General features: G+C 43.5%; 1 protein-coding gene across 2 annotated transcripts in view; it reads right to left on the bottom strand.

Moving 5' to 3' along the window:
* The window catches only part of cep112 (centrosomal protein 112), a 133,763-nt gene that overhangs the window by 29,163 nt on the left and 87,051 nt on the right, over nt 1-17,549 (bottom strand). For both annotated transcript variants that reach the window (XR_012596791.1, XM_074656745.1), the window contains exon 22: nt 5,899-5,961. Coding sequence is in view for 1 of the 2 variants with exons in the window: in XM_074656745.1 (XP_074512846.1) it covers nt 5,899-5,961 (63 nt within the window). In the remaining variant the exon portion in view is untranslated. The remainder of the gene's footprint in view (nt 1-5,898; nt 5,962-17,549) is intronic.

The raw sequence follows: 17,549 nt of genomic DNA, 5'->3' as shown, positions 1-17,549 counted from the left end.
AGTGCAGAGAAAACCTGTTGCCGGATGCAGAACATGTTCACTAAACACAACGCCGATTTGCTTCATTTCACCGGTCTCACAAAATGACTTGTTTCAGATGGAAAACATGTTCGTCACGGGTTTGGACGGCGGTAACAATCACCTTGAAAAGCTGCTTTTTTCCCACAGTCTCATGTCTCGTGTCTTTTTTGAGACAGAAGACACAGAAAAAACAGAGAGAGAGAGAGTAAGAAGAGAGGGAGGTAAAAAAAAAAATAGAGACAGGAAGGAAAAAACAACTTCCTTTTTGAAGAGCGGAGTGACTTTGTGTTGGTGAACTTGCGGTGCACGCCAAGATGAAAAGGAACTGCCTCGGCTTTGAAATCCTCTAGTCAAAATTAACATTCTATTTAAGCCACTGTCAGGGAACGGCGGAGGAAAAATGAGAGAGGGAGAGTAAAAGAGAGAGGGAGAGGAAGAGAGAGAGACAGAGGTGGGCGAGGAGGGGCAGTGCTGCTGCTTGCTTTGGGCTAGACAGATAATTGTTTACCGTGTTCAAACTCCGGAGGACCAAACCCTGCTGGAATCTGCACTGTGTGGGAGTATGGGAGTTAGAGTGGTGCGGGTCGACCACAGAGAGAGAGAGAGAGAGAGAGAGAGAGAGAGAGAGAGAGAGAGAGAGAGAGAGAGAGAGATGAGAGGGAGATTAGGCTTATTTTGTCAGCAGGAAAGCCACATGAAAGCAACAAATGACACATTATTATGGGAACATCATTTCTGGGCGTAATAATTATTTTACAATATGGATTCCCTGCATTTTCGCCCCAGGCGCTGGCGGCGCTCGAACCTAGTGAACTCAGCTGTCTGTCTTGTTATTCCTGTATATATACACACCACAGCACCTTTTTTTCTGTCTGATAGCCAGCCAGGCCTTTTTAAGTCTGTAATTGGTCTGGTGAGACTTGTCTATTTCCCCAGCCTGCTAGCAGCTCTGTTTAGGGCTGAAGGCAGACTTACCTCTCCATGAACCAGAGGTTCATGAGCAGGTCTGTTTATTCACCTGTTAGTAAACAGAAAGGTGAATAAATAAGGCAATAAAACGATGGCCACCACAGAAAAGGGAAGGCTTTGCAAAACGTGGTGGTTGATGGTGAAACGCTGTCGCCTGGTTCCAGATCTCTGATTTGTTAAAGGCGCTATATTGTAAAAAGTGAGATTTTCATATCTTTTTTTTATTATTATAAAACAGGTCTAAGTGCTATATAAATACTGTGAAAGTATCGAAACGCTCAACCCATGGAGAAATACACACAGTCCGTATTAAGAAACTGTGCCTGAAAACGAGCCGTCAGGATCTCTGTGCATTTGTGATGTCACAAATATACAATAGGTAAAAGGGTAAATACAGATATATTCAGGCAGACAGTATTGTTTCTTTTAACATTACAGCATGTAAACATCTGCTTTTTATGACTATATACTTAGCTTTTACCGACCCCTTATCGTTGTTGGAAAGGAACTGTGTACTTCCCTTCAATGACTTCAATGCGTGGTGTCATCTATTGTGTAGTTGACGTATTGTGTTGTGTCTTTGTCTTTGATGATTTTTTGTCTTTGTTTATGGTGGCAAACCAGTTTCCCCTTTGGGGATTAATAAAGTTCATCCTATCCTCTCCTTAACTAAATGTTCTAGTAGACACATAAAATACAAGTATGAACCTGAAAATGATTCTGATATGTGACCTTTAAGCCGTTTAAATAGTGAGGTGAAGTGACATTAAAATAATAATATATAATTACGGTCTTTAGACATCAACGGCTGTTTTGTGGTTTGGCATGCACATCATGCATCCAAAGAGTGTCGTACACCAAAACATGATCTAAAATGATGAGTCAATTAATCCATTAGTTGAATGACAGAAATCAAATCTGCAACATTTTAAAAGTAATTTTTCGCCTTTTTTTAAAAACTTTTTTAATTGATTATTCAAGAAATGTATTGATTTATTGATAAAATAATAGTTGCAGCTAAAAATCACTAATTTTCAGCCAGAAGGAAGGTAAATGATTGTATGGTTTGCTCTCAGGGATGGGTGACTTTATAGGTTAAAGGTGCTAAATATTGGGGATTGGGAGCTAGTTGATTGATGCTATATTAATGCTCTGGATATCGTATAGAGAACCTTTAAACCTGCATTAACTGAACTTTTTGGCCACTTGGGAGCCACAAAACGATCTGCAAACACAACGCTGACATATCATCACCTTGTAAAGTTGGAGCAACTTAGTCCAATATTCACTCTTCATCCAGCTTTGTTGTGGTCTCTACCAACTCCAGAGGGAAATATCCGTCTCTTTAGCTGTTAAATGCTCCACTATGTTCACCAGTTAATTCTGTCTGTCTGCTATTTGGTATTCGGCAGGTACGTACAGAGCTTTTTCCACTGAAACAGTCTCCTTCTACGTCTGGAAACGACACTGATGAGAGCAGTGAGAGTGAATCAAAACTGTAAATTTGGGGGTTGTAAAACCAAAATTGGGCTGCAACTAACGATTATTTTCATTGTTGATTATTTTCTCGATTAACCGATGAGTTGTTTGGTCTATAAAATGTCAGAAAATGGTGAATCAGTGTTTCCCAAAGCCAAAGATGACGTCCTCAAGTGTCTTGTTTTGTCCACAACTCAAAGATATTTAGTTTACTGTCATAGAGGAGTAAAGAAACCAGGAAATATTCACATTTAAGAAGCTGGAATCAGAGAATTTTTACTTTTTTTCTTAAAAAAATTACTCAAATTTGGTGATTCATTTAAATAGCTGACAATTAATCGATTAATCGTTGCAGCTCTAAACCAAAACAAAGCGCTGATGAACAGTAGAACTCCCCGTAGAAGTGAGGAGAGCTGTAGCGTCGGGTGATGACTCTCTGTGGGTTCATCTCTCTACGTTCGAATAAATACTGCAACAGTTCCTATTTGGTTAATACATGCCTAAGAGGTCACACGTGAACGCAGTTTGTGGAACTTAACAACTGGCATTATGCTGAAATAAATGAGGTGTATTTGCATATGCTGTGAACTTGAACCTCTTTCTTCCAGTACAAGGTGCACCGTGCCTCCCGTGGCGAATTCCCTCCACCTCCCACCGACTCCCACGGTGAGACGGTCAGGGATAAAGTAATGATCTCCCACCAGCTACCGCAGCTACCACCCACTGCAGCCTGATCATTAAGTGGGGGAAGAGAGCACGGCCCTGTTCGGTTCACAGGTCACCCAGGAGGACCACTCACAGCCAGACGCTTAACACACTGGATTGGATTGGAGAGACACTAATTAGGAGAGTCTGTGTGTGTGTGTGTGTGTGTGTGTGTGTGTGATAGGAAGAGACAAAACCAAGAGGAAGGGCTGTGTGTGCGTGTGCATGCGCGTAAACATCTACCCTTACGTGCTGCGTCTCCAGTTCCCTCAGGATAATGTATGGCGTGGTATGTTTTTAATTGGGTTATTAGCCATGCAGTTGAGCTCAAGAGCGATGCCCCCTGTCAGACACTGAAGGGTTAACAACTGGGGTTAGCCTTTGAGGTTCAAAGACCTCTTGTTTACATTTGACTGAGTTGCCCCAAGGGGTAGGCAACAATCCCCCCCCCCCCCAATCCACCTTTACCTTTTAAAACAAAGCCGCCCAATCCCACGACAAATAGCCCGCATTAATCACGCATATTAATATGTTTGCACAAAAAACCCCACACCTTCAGCAGAACCCTCTGCAGGTGTTGAATTCTGCGCACGCAGACTTTTCTTTAATGTCAGCGAGAGAGAGAGAGAGAGAGTGTTGTTTGTTGAACCTGTGCCAGCTTTGTGTCCCCAAAACAGAGGATTAATCACTTGTTGCTTTGTCTGCGGCGGCGCACCACACCGCCAAAGCGGGCAAACACGGCTGAACTTTCGCACAGCATCCGACTCCTTTTGAAGTCGTGCATTGTGTAACCTAATAAGCTACCGTTTTCTCACAACATCTGCTTGTCAACCCCGCTTTCAACTCTGTGCCTTTGCCAGCCGACCCAAAATGGGGGGATTTAAAGAGGAGAAGAAAGAAAGAAAAACAACATCTCCCCCCCCGCACCCCTCCTCCCGCCTTTTGAATCTCCTCTTCGGGTAACGAGGTGCAATTACGGCCAAATGATTGTGATATTTTACCCTGCTACATAATCAAGGAGAAAACTCTTTTCTTTTGTAATGTAAACACTACTTAGGGTGTTTTGGATCTTTTAAACTGGAGAGGTAAAAGCCGCCTGAACTTTCGGAGACATTTTGCTGAATGACAGAGTGCGTCCTGGGAAGTTATATTCCTGGTTGGAGAGCAGAATTACCTCAGTTTTAAAAGGGCTCAGTCTGAGGAGACGAGCAGTGATGTTAAACATGTGGACAGACGATGCCGTGACACGAGGAAGAGAAACAGGTAATGGAGTAAAGAGGTATCAGAGGCAAGGAGAGAGGAGGAAGGGGAGGACGATACTGGTGCACAGTGAACGGACTAATGTAACAGTGTAAGTGTGTGAAATATAAGTAGGGACTTTAACTTTTAAAGGAATACTTCACCCACAAAATGATCATTTGTATTTCAAGTACTGACTGCGTTATACCTTGAATTCTTGCAGAAAACTTTATTTTTCTGGCATGCCTTCACGGCGAACTGAGAATCCTTAAACGGAGTAAATCCTTGACGAATTGCAGTAAATGGAGGCCAGGTTTAACAACAGCAAAACTATATAAAGTATAATAAAAACATCTGTTTACAAACCCTCACACATCCTCGTGCAGTGTAATCCAAGTCTCGTTTATCCAGTCGGATTCTCAGTACTTCCCAAACATGCATTTCCGCCTAAATCTTCCTATTTAAACACTTCCTCCACTACCGTCTCATGCACGGATTTGCAGCGTGCCTACGCAAGCATGAGACGAAGAGGCGCAAGTGTTTTAAATTGTATGATTTAGGCCGAAAAGCATGTGTTTGGGAAGTACTGAGCATATGACTGGATAAACAGGACGGGGATTATACTGCACGAGTTGCGTGCGAGTTTGTAAATGGGTTAGTTTGATATACTGTAGTTTTGCTGCTGTTAAACCTGGCCTCCATTTACTTCAATTCATCAAGGATTTGCTCTGTTTTCTGATTTTCCGTTCGCCGTGGAGGCATGCCAGAAAAACAAAGTTACGCTTGGTGAGTAATTGATATAGAAATGGTTATTTTAAAGGCGAAGTATTCCTTTAAGGTTTGCTTTATACTTCCGCTTCAAGGCTACTTGCACAGACTCCGTAGCTCCCATTTCTGACCACCTATCTAATATCTACTCTCCTTCTAGCTCCCTACGAGCGACCCCTTTCACACTACTCTCAGGTATTTGATTCCCTTTTATATAAACAAAGATTACTGCAGCTTTAAGGGCAAACATTTGTATCATCAAAACACCCAACGCATCAGATACGAGACCTGATAACCTGTCCTGACTTCACACAACTCTGCTGGAGCTGCGAAGGAGAGTTTTTCACCTCTGACACCTTCTGGACACGGAGATCAGAGAGAGAGAGAGAGAGAGAACAGGAACGGTTGAGAGAAAAGCCAGACAGCAGAGCTTTAGATATTCTTCATGTAACACAATCTTCTGTGTTTTATGTGTGGACGTATTTGCCTGAGCTCTGCACAAACCTCGTGCCAGATATGGGACGCGTGTGTGTGTGTGTGTGTGTGTGTTTGTGCATATCTGCTTCAGGGTAAAGGGCAGGGTGGCTTGCTGTGTGTTTTCATATGTGCTTCCTCACCTCTCCCATCAGTACGTTTGTCCAATCTTTCAAGCAGTTCAGTGGAAAAACGGGAATATAAAATGAAAGAGGAGGGAAAAGGAAGGGAAAAACTGATTACCTGGGCAGACCTGGCGAGCTTCTGACTGTACTCCTTCTCAATCTGCTTCAACCTGCCGTTGGTCTGCAACAAGAAGAGAGAGGGGAGTGTGAGAGGAGATATGCAGACGGACGGATAGAGAGACACAAAGAGAGAGAGAGAGGGAAATCGAATCTTCTGTTAGGAAGCACACACTACTACCCTCCCAACCTACCCACACACACTCATGTTGACCTCTGCCTCTTGGCAGCGTGTCCCCGCGGCGCAGGCCTGTGGCCCCCTTGGCCCGGCGCCAGTCCCAACGCTCATGTGTGCCAGCAGGTAGTGACGGGCATGGTGCACAGTGGGCACCACTCCCCTTTGATCCCATGCCAACAATTCATCTCTTAACAAGAAGAGGGGGTGGGGGGTGGGGGGGAATTAAAACGTTGCTGCCAATTAGCTATAGGGAGAGAGAAAAAACTGATCGGGAGAAGCTGGGAGACACAACGCGCTGGAGACAGAATAAGAGTGAATGAAGGTTGTTGTTAGGAGTTTATTGAGCGGCGCCCGTCTCTTTGTTTTCGGTCGTTTCTCTGTGCGAAGCCAGCCAGCTGGAAGCAACGACCGTGAGTGTCTAATACAAGATCTGCCTCCGTTCAGCTAGCTGTGTTGTGATGCCAGAGTCTCAATGAGAGGCTGAACAGTGGAGCGGGATAATTAGGTGTGAAGTGCTGGAATTCGATGGGGATGTCGATGGCTGCCTGTACGGCACGGTGACAAGGTCTACACGAGTACTGTAGACAGACTAGGGCTCGAGTTGATGAGAGGGGAGGGGAGGGGGGGGGGGGGGGGGGGGGTACAGTAGGTCATTGTTTGAAAGGCAGACAAGTCTTTTCAGGGGATCGACTTAAACTCCAGAAACCTGAAAGCTTCATGTTCAACAAACGCAGGAGACATAAAAATATTAGGGCCGTCAAAGTGAAAGTGATAATAACGCAAATTTGTCTTAACGCCACAATTTTTTTTTAACACATTAACACAACCTGCGATTTCTAGGGTGTAGCGGACTCAGTTTTAAACGTAGACGTGAAGATATTGGCATCATATGGAACTAGAAAACCTAAGTAATCTATTGGTACCAACCATGTCATAAATAACGCTCCAAACTAACGCTAAATTTTGGTGAGGAAAAACCGTCATGGCCATTTTCAAAGGGGTCCCTTGACCTCTGACCTCCAGATATGTGAATGTAAATGGGTTCTCTGGGTACCCACGAGTCTCCCCTTTACAGACATGCCCACTTTATGATAATCACATGCAGTTTTGGGGCAAGTCATAGTCAAGTCAGCACACTGACACACTGACAGCTGTTGTTGCCTGTTGGGCTGCAGTTTGCCATGTTATGATTTGAGCATATTGTTTTACACTAAATGCAGTACCTGTGAGGGTTTCTGGACAATATCTGTCATTGTTTTGTGTTGTTAACTGATTTCCAATCATAAATATATACAATCGCATAAAGCAGCATATTTGCCCACTCCCATGTTGATAAGAGTATTAAATACTTGACAAATCTCTCTTTAAGATACATTTTGAATGAGTACAATTAGGACAAAAATGCGATTAATCACGATTAAATATTTGAATCGATTGACAGCCCTTAAAAAATGTCAATAAAAAGCCAGAAATCTATTTAGAAAAATTTAAAATGATCTGATTTATAGATAAAAACACACATACACAGACCCATGAGACACACACACCTGCTTGACTCTCTCGTCCTGACAGCCACTGACAGACGGACAACTCACTATACGTTGTGAACGCACCCCCCCACCCCTCGCAGCCATCAACACCTGAGCAGCGTTTGGACTCTGCACCCCATCCCAAACACTTCCTGACAAACACCGCCGCCCCTGCTCTGAGCGGACACACCTGTCACCACGGAAACACAGAGCCATCACCAAGGATACCGGCCTGTCTTCCTGCGCCAGGACTCTTTGAGTGGCAGCCCGCTCGTCCCCGAGGGGCCCCACACGGCAGCTGATGAGAGAGAGGGAGACAAAGAAGGGTGTGGAAAAAGGAAAGAGAAAGAGATGTGTGCGGGAGAGGGGGGGGGGGCGCAAATGGAGTCTTTCCATGTTTTTCTTTACGGCTGACACATTTGTTGTCTCCCTTTGCTCCGTCTTGACAACAGTTTAGTTGTAGTGACACTGTGGTAGTTAAAGCAGCAGTGGGTAGAAAACGGAGCAAATATGATTCAAAAAAGTTATTTTTTATAAAACAGTCTCTATATCCTGACAGTAGTGCATAAGACAGGTAATCTGAAAAATAAATCATGTGCCTCTGTGTCCTCTGGTGCTCTTAATGGCATCTGCAAGATTTCACAGACCGGAGGAAAACAACCAATCAGAGCCAAGCTGGAGCCTTGCCGTCTCTGAGCAGCTGTCAATCACTCGCGAACTCCGATCAAACGGTCAAACTAGGCAGCGCTGATCAAATATGAATCAATATTGTGTTACTGTAATGCTTATTTCTATCCTCAAATGTTTTCAGAAACGTCTTGTAGTGTACTTTTTAGCTGTAAAAGATCGAAAGATTGAGATCAAGTTGAGGAAATACCAAGCAACGCCCACCAGCCAGAGCACAGCCAATAGGAACGCACACTCTCTGAACTGACCTGTGATTGGCCAAAGTCTCCCGTCACGGACTAGATTTTTTGAAAGCCTCAAAACAGAGCCATGAGGAGGTGCAGAAGTCTAGTTTTCTCTCAGAACACTTGACTTACAATATGCTGAAAGGTTATTATGGAATGTTTGCCCAATGATGGCAAAAATATTCGGACTATACTGCACGTTTAAGCAGCCTATATTTGTTAGAAAAACATCATCACGAACACCAAAAAACATGACATTGATGAGACTTAAATGTGTCTCAGTAGTGAAAACATGTCTCTTTGTAATTGCCTGTGAGGTAATGAGGTGACACTCTACACTGTATATGACACATGTGAGTGTATATTCACAGTAACATATGGCCATATTGACACGCAAACAGGCTCAGATGTTTCATAAAAACATAAAGAGCTCGCTACTAGCCTATTCCTTTTTACCTACAGCCACTCAGGGGGATTTAGCGGGGAAACATTACACAACATCATACAGCTCAACCACCTAAACACACATTAAAAATGGGCTGAAAATAGATGAAGATGGGGGATAGTACATGCAAAGGAAAAATAGCCCAGCAGGACTGTGCCAAATACAAAGGGAAAAATCAGAGCTAAATTAAAAGCCCAGCCATACTGTATGTGTGTATGTGTGTGTGTATGTATGTGTGTGTGACTGTGTGTGTGTGAGTGTGTGTAAGCACTTTCAAAGAGACTACCTGTGCCCTGCCAAAGGCATTTTTGTGCTGAAGGCACTTTGAGGCTGTATCAGGCTCTTCAATCGCCTCTTAATCCTAGCTGTGTGGAGTGCCGCTGCTTTGAAGTGTGTGTGTGTGTGTTTGGTGCGTGTGTGTGTGTGTGTGTGTTAAAGAGAGTGGAAGTGGATCTGAAGGCGAGGCATGCACCGCTTACCAGAACTTAATTAATAATCTGCAGTGGGAACCAGGCCAAACACACACACACACACACATACACATACTGACACGTGCACGCTAAAAAAAAAAAGGGACTGACGGGAGTGGCGGAAAACGGGTGACAACTTTCTCTCCCTCTCTCACACACTTAAATATATGCACACAAGCCACACTTATTCAAACACAGACGATGGACAAACAGGACACGCGAAGGCCAAACACACATCCAGCGTTTGATCTGCGGCCGCTTGGAGGTGAAATTTGCTCAAGGTGTGCAGCCGGTCCCATTGTTTTGGAGTGGAGCGCTGTATTGTTGCTGAAAGGAGGAAGCAACTAAAGTAAACGTTTCTCAATAGAGTAATCCTGCCAACACACCATAACTTCTGTGTGTGCGTTAAAGTCAGAGCGCCTGTTTTCCAGTATTTTCAGAATCTGTTCAGTGACAGGATATTGCCTCCATATGGCATTTTTTTTCCCTCCGATATGTTTCCAATCATCTCACGTTGCTAAAGAGCAATTATGGTTTTCAGCATTGTCCTGAAGCTGAACTCTGACAGAAGACATAAAACTGATGCAAAGCAAGGCTGATGTCACTCCACGATGTACTCTAACAATGCGTTTGACAGGTAAAAGCCAGGGATGTTTTTAAAGTGGCGATGAGTCACAAAAACACGCTCTGGTAATGGTTGTTGGTAGCTTCACCCTGCTACACGACATGCTGTACGTCGCACACTAGGGAGCTGATTTGTGGGGTTCATTTCTCAAAAACAAAAACATGATTTCAAAGAGGAGCTTTCACTTTCAGTGGCAGCAGCATTTGTAAGCATTCAAAACGTTCCTCTGTTCACCACGCATGTCTCTCATAACAATTTGAGTTCAATCTGCCAGCGAGGGAGAGCTGGGAGATGTTATTTGCTCGTTTGTCTGTAATCATTGCTGTCTTGCTGTGCTCGCCTGTGTATCTGTGTGTGTGTGTGTGTGTGTGTGTGAGAGACAGAGTTGGTGCTGTAATGACAAGAGACTTTATTTCCATTTCACAGTTTGCCATCACTGCCTGTCAGTAATGATTCTCTTAATCCCCGCTGCTCACTGTCAGAGCCGCGTCACACACGCACAGGCAGTACGGAAATAATGCATCACACAGGCAGGCATACACAGATAAACATACATCAAACACACACACACACACAACATAGCGAATGTTCAGCGATCGCACACTCAACCAGCCGGTTCTCGGTATCAGAATACCAATTACATCCATTACCGTCAGTGTGAGTGGGCTCAACATCTAACCCACATCAGAAGGTCAGGAAAAAAAAAGAAGTTAGTCTGAGGGTGTGAATGCTTAAATGGCTGGAGTCGCTCGTAGAATCACAGATTGCTTTAAGGTGAGCAGGTGGGCCGACTTTAAAACCACAGAAAAAAGTCTTTCATTCATGCTTTCTGTTCGGAAAGGATAACTTAAAGGGATGGTTTGGGTGTTTTGAAGTGGGGTTGTATGAGGTACTTATCTATAGTCAGTGTGTTATCCACAGTAGATGACGGTCGGCACGCCCCCAGTTTGGAGAAGCAGACAGGAGTTACAGCACAGAAGCAAAGCGATGTACTGCTGCGGACGGGGCCGGCAGCAAAATGTATTTAAGACACCTAAAAAAATCAATATCAGTTTATGTGTACGCTTCGTTTAAAATACTTTCAATGCTTTACCTTGCGGTGAGACAGTTCTTTCCATCGGAGAACTGAAGCCGTTGCATCCATCTATGCTCTCGCTAAACCCACCAGACTCCATTGAAAAAACCACAGCTGTACATTGTTTTGGTTCTGTTCGGTAACTCCTGTGTACGACCGCCGTTTATTGTAGGTTAGAGTGTGGAAACCCGAGCCCGACGGGACCCAATGGGTTCGAACAGATATTTACAAATGACGTTCAGGTTCGGTCTACTTTTAGTGAATAGATAATGTAAAAGTAATTAAAAATGAGGGATCTACTGTCTGAGCTTCTTGTTCAGTGCTGCTGGTGTTATTTACTGTACATGACGACGCATGAACGCTACACATCAGTTACAGCCAGCTCAGCTAGCTAAGTATGGAGGATGTTAAACAAAATTTGTCATCGGGGGAAGTTTAAAAACTACCGATAACCATGCAGGAAATCAACGGTATCTGTATTTGCTCGGGGCATCCTGGCTATTCCCGCTAGCAGCAGCGAACGGAACTCGAGTGCCGAGCCATCCACGGTGGCTATCCTCTTCCTCCATGACAACTCTAAATAAACCACGATGGTTGGATTATGTACAAAGTTCAGTTAACAACGGTTACAAGTTCAGTTACAGTTAACAACGGTAAAAGACAGTTGTGAGTTCAAGATGAAGATAAGACTTGACTATCGTCAATGGTAAGACTCAAATTTCTAACCTTGTGTAGGTTATGTACTGTGTGTGCTAAAACAATCTACATAAACCAATGCCTTTTGACGTTCATGTAATGTTCCCCACGTATGTGTAGCGTAGTATACAAGCTGTAACCATGGTAACGATTACATGACAGGGTAAAAAACAAAACTCAGTGCTTCAGCTTACAACATTAACGGCATCAGGCTCGGACAAAAACAAAAACAAAGTACCTCATACAACCCCACCTCAAAACACCCAAACGATCCCTTTAACTTTATTTTTTCAATTGGTCATTGAACTTTGGTAGAACTGTGATGAAATCCTGTCTTTAGGTACACCTCACTTCCCATCTATTTATGCCCCCATCCCTTCTTTGATCAATAAGTCTGCCTGATGTTCAGATGTAGGATGACTCCGAGTTGAATTAGGAACTTAACCCAAAAAAACAGAGCCCAATATCACGGTGTCCCACTTAAAACTCCACTTCAAACCAAAGTGTAATCTATAGCGTGCAACAAGATGGGAGCTGCCTGACGCCATGTTTTAATGCGATTGAGAAAGTGTGTCGCTTCCCTCCCTCCTCTTGGATGACTTCAAAAAGTGAGCAAGGGAGCTGTGTGATGTTTTTTTGGGACGGCAGAGCCTTTACTTTGACTCTTTCATCTGCTGGGTGACTCACTCTCTCTCTCTCTCTCTCTCTCTCTCTCTCTCTCTCTGCCGCCGGGCCCGATGGTGCGCTGAGGAAACGAGGAGCTCAGATAGGTCGGCGCATGCGTACGCGCACGCAAACACACAACTTGTGTACGTGCGCAAACGCTTTAATGTGTGTTTGGGAAGCAGCTATGATGTAAACATATACCAACAGCAGACACATAGATCCAATAATGTGACTGCCCTACACTTAACATCCTAAACTTTACCTCTTTCTCCCCTAAAATCACACCTCTTTGTCTCCCATTTAGTCGGTTAGCGTGAGGTGAATGTGGGCCCTCTTTGATCATCCCTCAGCCTGTGTTCCTCTCCTCTCCTCGTCTAATCCATGACCGACTGAATAATGTGATTTGGTGTATCTCCAAATGGCAGAAGACCAAGCTAATAAGTCAGCAGTGACAGCGGGCAAGACAGAAGAAGAAGACATGGCTACGACAACAACGACAACAACCTCGTACCACCATCTTCTGGCTGAGAGAGAGAACGGTACGCTCACCGAGGCTCAAAGTACAAAGGATCAAAGCTGGTGTGAATGGGTTCATTTGAGTGTTTTATGAAAATGTTAACGGGTGTACTAGAAACATTGTATTAACAGCCACATCTCCCTGGTTTAACTTCCTGCGTTCTGAGTTTAATGTTATACAGGTTCAATTTGTTTGATACTATATCATCACTGCTTGTGGTTATTCTATTTGTGATAATGAAAACCGATACACACAGGGAGAGATCAACAATGATGATGCATTACCGGTGTAAGAGCAGAGATCCACACAAACTGATCCACAGAATAAAGAGGCACAAAGCAACCAAGACTGGCATCATGAATACTCAGAAAATCAGCTGCGTTTTGCACTAAAACAATCCTGGGTGGTCTGCTCACGAATGCAAACTAAATATGGATGTGAATGCAACGAGAACACATTGACGACACATTGAGTTCCAATCAGTCAGACCACATTTACGCATTGTCGGGTCAAACAGTGTGAAAGCAGATGCATCTCCGGCCACATGAAAAGATCGCCTAGTCAGCTTTGTGCAACGGCACAACAAACAAAAGTTATACACAGACGAGTTTCCCTTTGCCAAACGACTTAAATGAGGGTTTGAAGTCTGTGCCCGAGCTGCCGCTGCCATCCTCTTCTCCAGCTGCATCAATGATCACAAACAAGTTTTGTTGTTTTCTCTTTCAAGTCACAGTTTCTCACGGACGAAATCAAATGTGAGTTTGGAGACAAAAATCTGCTCGTAAATGATCACTTAAGGGTGCTTTCACACCTAACCTGTTTGGTTTGGTTCAAACAAACTCAGGTCCATTGGCCCGGTTGGTACGGTCCGTTTGAGCTGGTGTGTAAGCTGTCAATCAAACTCTGGTGCAGAACAAACAACTGAACCGAGACCACCTGATAAGGTGGGATTTTATGATGGCAGACATGTGATTTTGGCATGATTTCAAAAGCTCAACTACTCATAAATCCACCTGCTGATTGTGAAACCGTTTCAGGAAGCAACCTGTATTTAAGGGCATGTATAGAGACACGTCAGCGCGGATAGTTTCCCTGATTAATAGGTGAAAAACTGTTCAAACAGCTGTGCTTCTATCCGACTCTGTGTACTTTATCAGTTTATTAACTCCATTAAAACGTGTGACGGCGTTCCCACAGTAATACGCCTCATGCATGTGTCCGTGTGTTCGTCATCTGGGAGCGTTCAAAGGGGCTTTTATACACTCCTGTCTCAACCATTATTCATCATAACATGCGGTTGATTTGCCGTTTAATAATACTAACAATGCTTATAATCAGTTATTAATCAATTAACATAAACATACACATCAGAAGCATTAAAGTGCCTCATAAACTTTTGTCAGTCACCAGAATTTGATTTCCCCCACGTGGGTCCTGATGATGCAGGATGACAATCGCCAAAACTGTCCAATCAACGGGTTACCTGTCGGTCTGTTTAACGTCATGTTTACTCCTCTGGTTTGACATTTACTGAGACAAACTATCCACTAGGACTAACATCTGGATAGGAGATCTACAGACTGCCAGCCATGCTCGCTAAATAATAGCCAACAAGCTGATCTCACTGAAACACACATGTGATCAGATGTATTGGCAGTGAACTAGTCGATCTGAAGTAATACAAACGCATTAACCAACTCTATAAGATGTTGTTGTTCATTTCTGTTTAGTCAAAGCTGTTTGTAGCCAAATGATACGAAAGAGCATCAGCACCTATTGTATAGTATCACTGGCTGTCAAACGAGCTGTGTAATCTGAAAGCACTTTACAACTGCAGTGTCCTCTCATAATGAGTGGAGATACACAAAAGAAAGCTCCAGCTACACTAATTAATAATCCCCCTTTACACCTGGCATTAAAATGTGTTTTGGGTGACTGGATTGTAATCGGATAGTGCTTGACCACATGAGAGTACAGGTGTAAATGCACCCAAAATGCATTGATGACGAACTGTGATCCGATCGGAGGTGGTCAGGGGACACACTGTGACCACATTGAACACAAGTGTAAATGCAATTGCGTTTTTTAATCCACATACAATAACTACGTGGGACGAAATACGTACAGTAATGCTAGGGCTGTCCAGAGCTTCGGTAGTAATCAACAGCGAATATTCAAACCAGAGGCCCTGTTCAGACCTGGAATAAAATGTGTCCTGGGTGATCCGATCACAAGTGGACAGCTCTAAGTAGCTCTAGGTGTGAAGAGTCAAGAGGCGTTGAGATCTGGTCGCTCAGACCACCTTCAGAGGTAACCTTATATTTTCATGTTAATAAAATGTACTCAAATTCTCAAATATGTAGGATACTAATACTGACATTCATGTAATATTACATCGCAACGTCTGCTATATCAGCCGTGTGTTTACTACGTGTTAATTTGCATATAGAGCGCGGAAGTGAGATCTGATCACAAGTGGTCACTCCAGACGTACTTAGAGCTGTCCACTTGTGATCCGATCACTCAGGACGCTTGTTAATGCCAGATCTGAACAGGGCCAGAGAGATCACCGCCACCGCTCTGTCTGTGCTCAACGTCTCTTCTCCTCATACCCCAAAGCGGGTCCTCTCCACCTAAACGGCAGCATTTTGAGGCTGATCTGACCGCCTCTCCAGCAGCGCCCGGCTGCAAGTCTGCGCGTAATGCAGCCTCCTTCTCAGCCCTTTCAGACAGAGCGATCCGATCTCAGCGTGGACACTGGAGACACTTATTAATAACAGGTACAATACAATCTGGATACGAGGTACATTTTAATGCCAGGTGTAAACAGGTCACAGAGCCAACCTAACTTTTACGGGAAGAACCTCTAAAAGTATTTTAGATGTGAACAGACTGCTTCCTTGAAGAATTACCCGTGGGAAAATAGAGAGACTAATTTCAAAACAGAGGCCATCATACTTCAGCTGTCTGATGCTCAACCTGTCTGTGTGTGTGTGTGTGTGTCAGAGAAAGAGTGAGCACTTTCATGTCAAGGTGGTCACATGGGACATGACCACAGGGACGCTGGCGCTGTGACACAGGGAGCAGGAATTGGCTACTGCATGCCAAAAAGCTGCTTCCTCATTGGCTGATGTTTGCCTCCAGGTGTTTTTGTCACACTTGGTTAGTGTTTGATGAAATGCCCTGTCCCTTTGATCTGAAGTACGAGTAGGCATGCATGTGTACTACACACACACACACACACACACACACACACACACGGAAGTACTACAAATACACACACATGCTTTCCTTTTCTTCTACTATGCCCGAGGATGTATTGTGACATTTACAACAACAATTAAAAGCCATAAGAATGAGGGCGTTTAAAAATGACAAAAAGTATGCAGTGCATGTGAAATATGCTTACATCAGTGGCGGCTGGTGACTCCATAAATTGGGGATGACAGGAGGAAAACCAACCCACGGCGTCATGTTATTTAACACTAGCTGGCTACTTATCTCTACTTTCTTTCTTTATTAAACAAAAGAACATAAGTCACATTCAGTGTAACAATAAAAAAATAGCGTGGGGGTATATCACACTAAACAAAAATATTAAAACCTACATATATTGAGTGTCTTAATAGCCTTTTTTTTGGGTCAAATTAGAAAGTGGTTTCACATATTGCTCAACATCCTTCAAGAAAACAACAAAATAAGGTATTTATTGTTAAATTCCTAAGAAAACATATCAAATTTATTATAAGAAAATATTGTGTTATATGTATAATATTGTATTCTTTTTTTTATTTCTGCAGGTAGTGATTGACAGGGTAATATTTATGAATCCTTAACCTTATTATTAAAGCTGATGTAGATGAGATTGGAGCAAATATGATTAAAAAAAAGTAATTATTATAAAACGGTCGCTATATCCTGACAGTAGTGCATGAAACAGATAACCTGAAAAAAATCATGTGTCCTCTGGTGTTCCTAAGGGCATCTGCAAGATTTCACAGACCGGAGGAAAACAAGCAGTCAGAGCCGAGCTGGAGTCTGCCGTCCAGCTGCCGTCTATGAGAGCCGGCTGTCAATCACTCGCGAACTCCGACCAAACGGTCAAACTAGGCAGCGCTGACCAAATATGAATCAATATTCTGTTACATTAATGTCTATTTCTCTCCTCAAATGTTTTCGGAATCATCTTGTACTGCACGGTTTAGCTGTAAAATTTGAAAGTTTGTGTCGTGGTAGCCATTGTGAAATCTCTTGAAGGAACGCCAAACTACCGGTCACATGACCGGAGTACAGCCAATAGGAACGCTCTCTCTCTCTGAAATGCCCTGTGATTGGTCAAAGTCTCCCGTCACGGGCTAGATTTTCTAAAGTCTGAAAACAGAGCCATGAGGAGGTGCAGAAGTCTAGTTTTCTCTCAGAACACTTGAATTACAATATGCTGAAAGGTTATTATGGAATTTTTGCCCAATGATGACAAAAATATACTGCCTACTGACACTTTAAGTATTTATGAGGAAGAATCCAGACCTTCTCCCAATAG

This window comes from Sebastes fasciatus, chromosome 13 (genome assembly GCF_043250625.1).
Source record: "Sebastes fasciatus isolate fSebFas1 chromosome 13, fSebFas1.pri, whole genome shotgun sequence".
Classification (NCBI taxonomy): Eukaryota; Metazoa; Chordata; class Actinopteri; order Perciformes; family Sebastidae; genus Sebastes; species Sebastes fasciatus.
The sequence above is the reverse complement of the archived record's forward strand: the minus strand, read 5'-3'. Positions and strand labels throughout refer to the sequence as shown.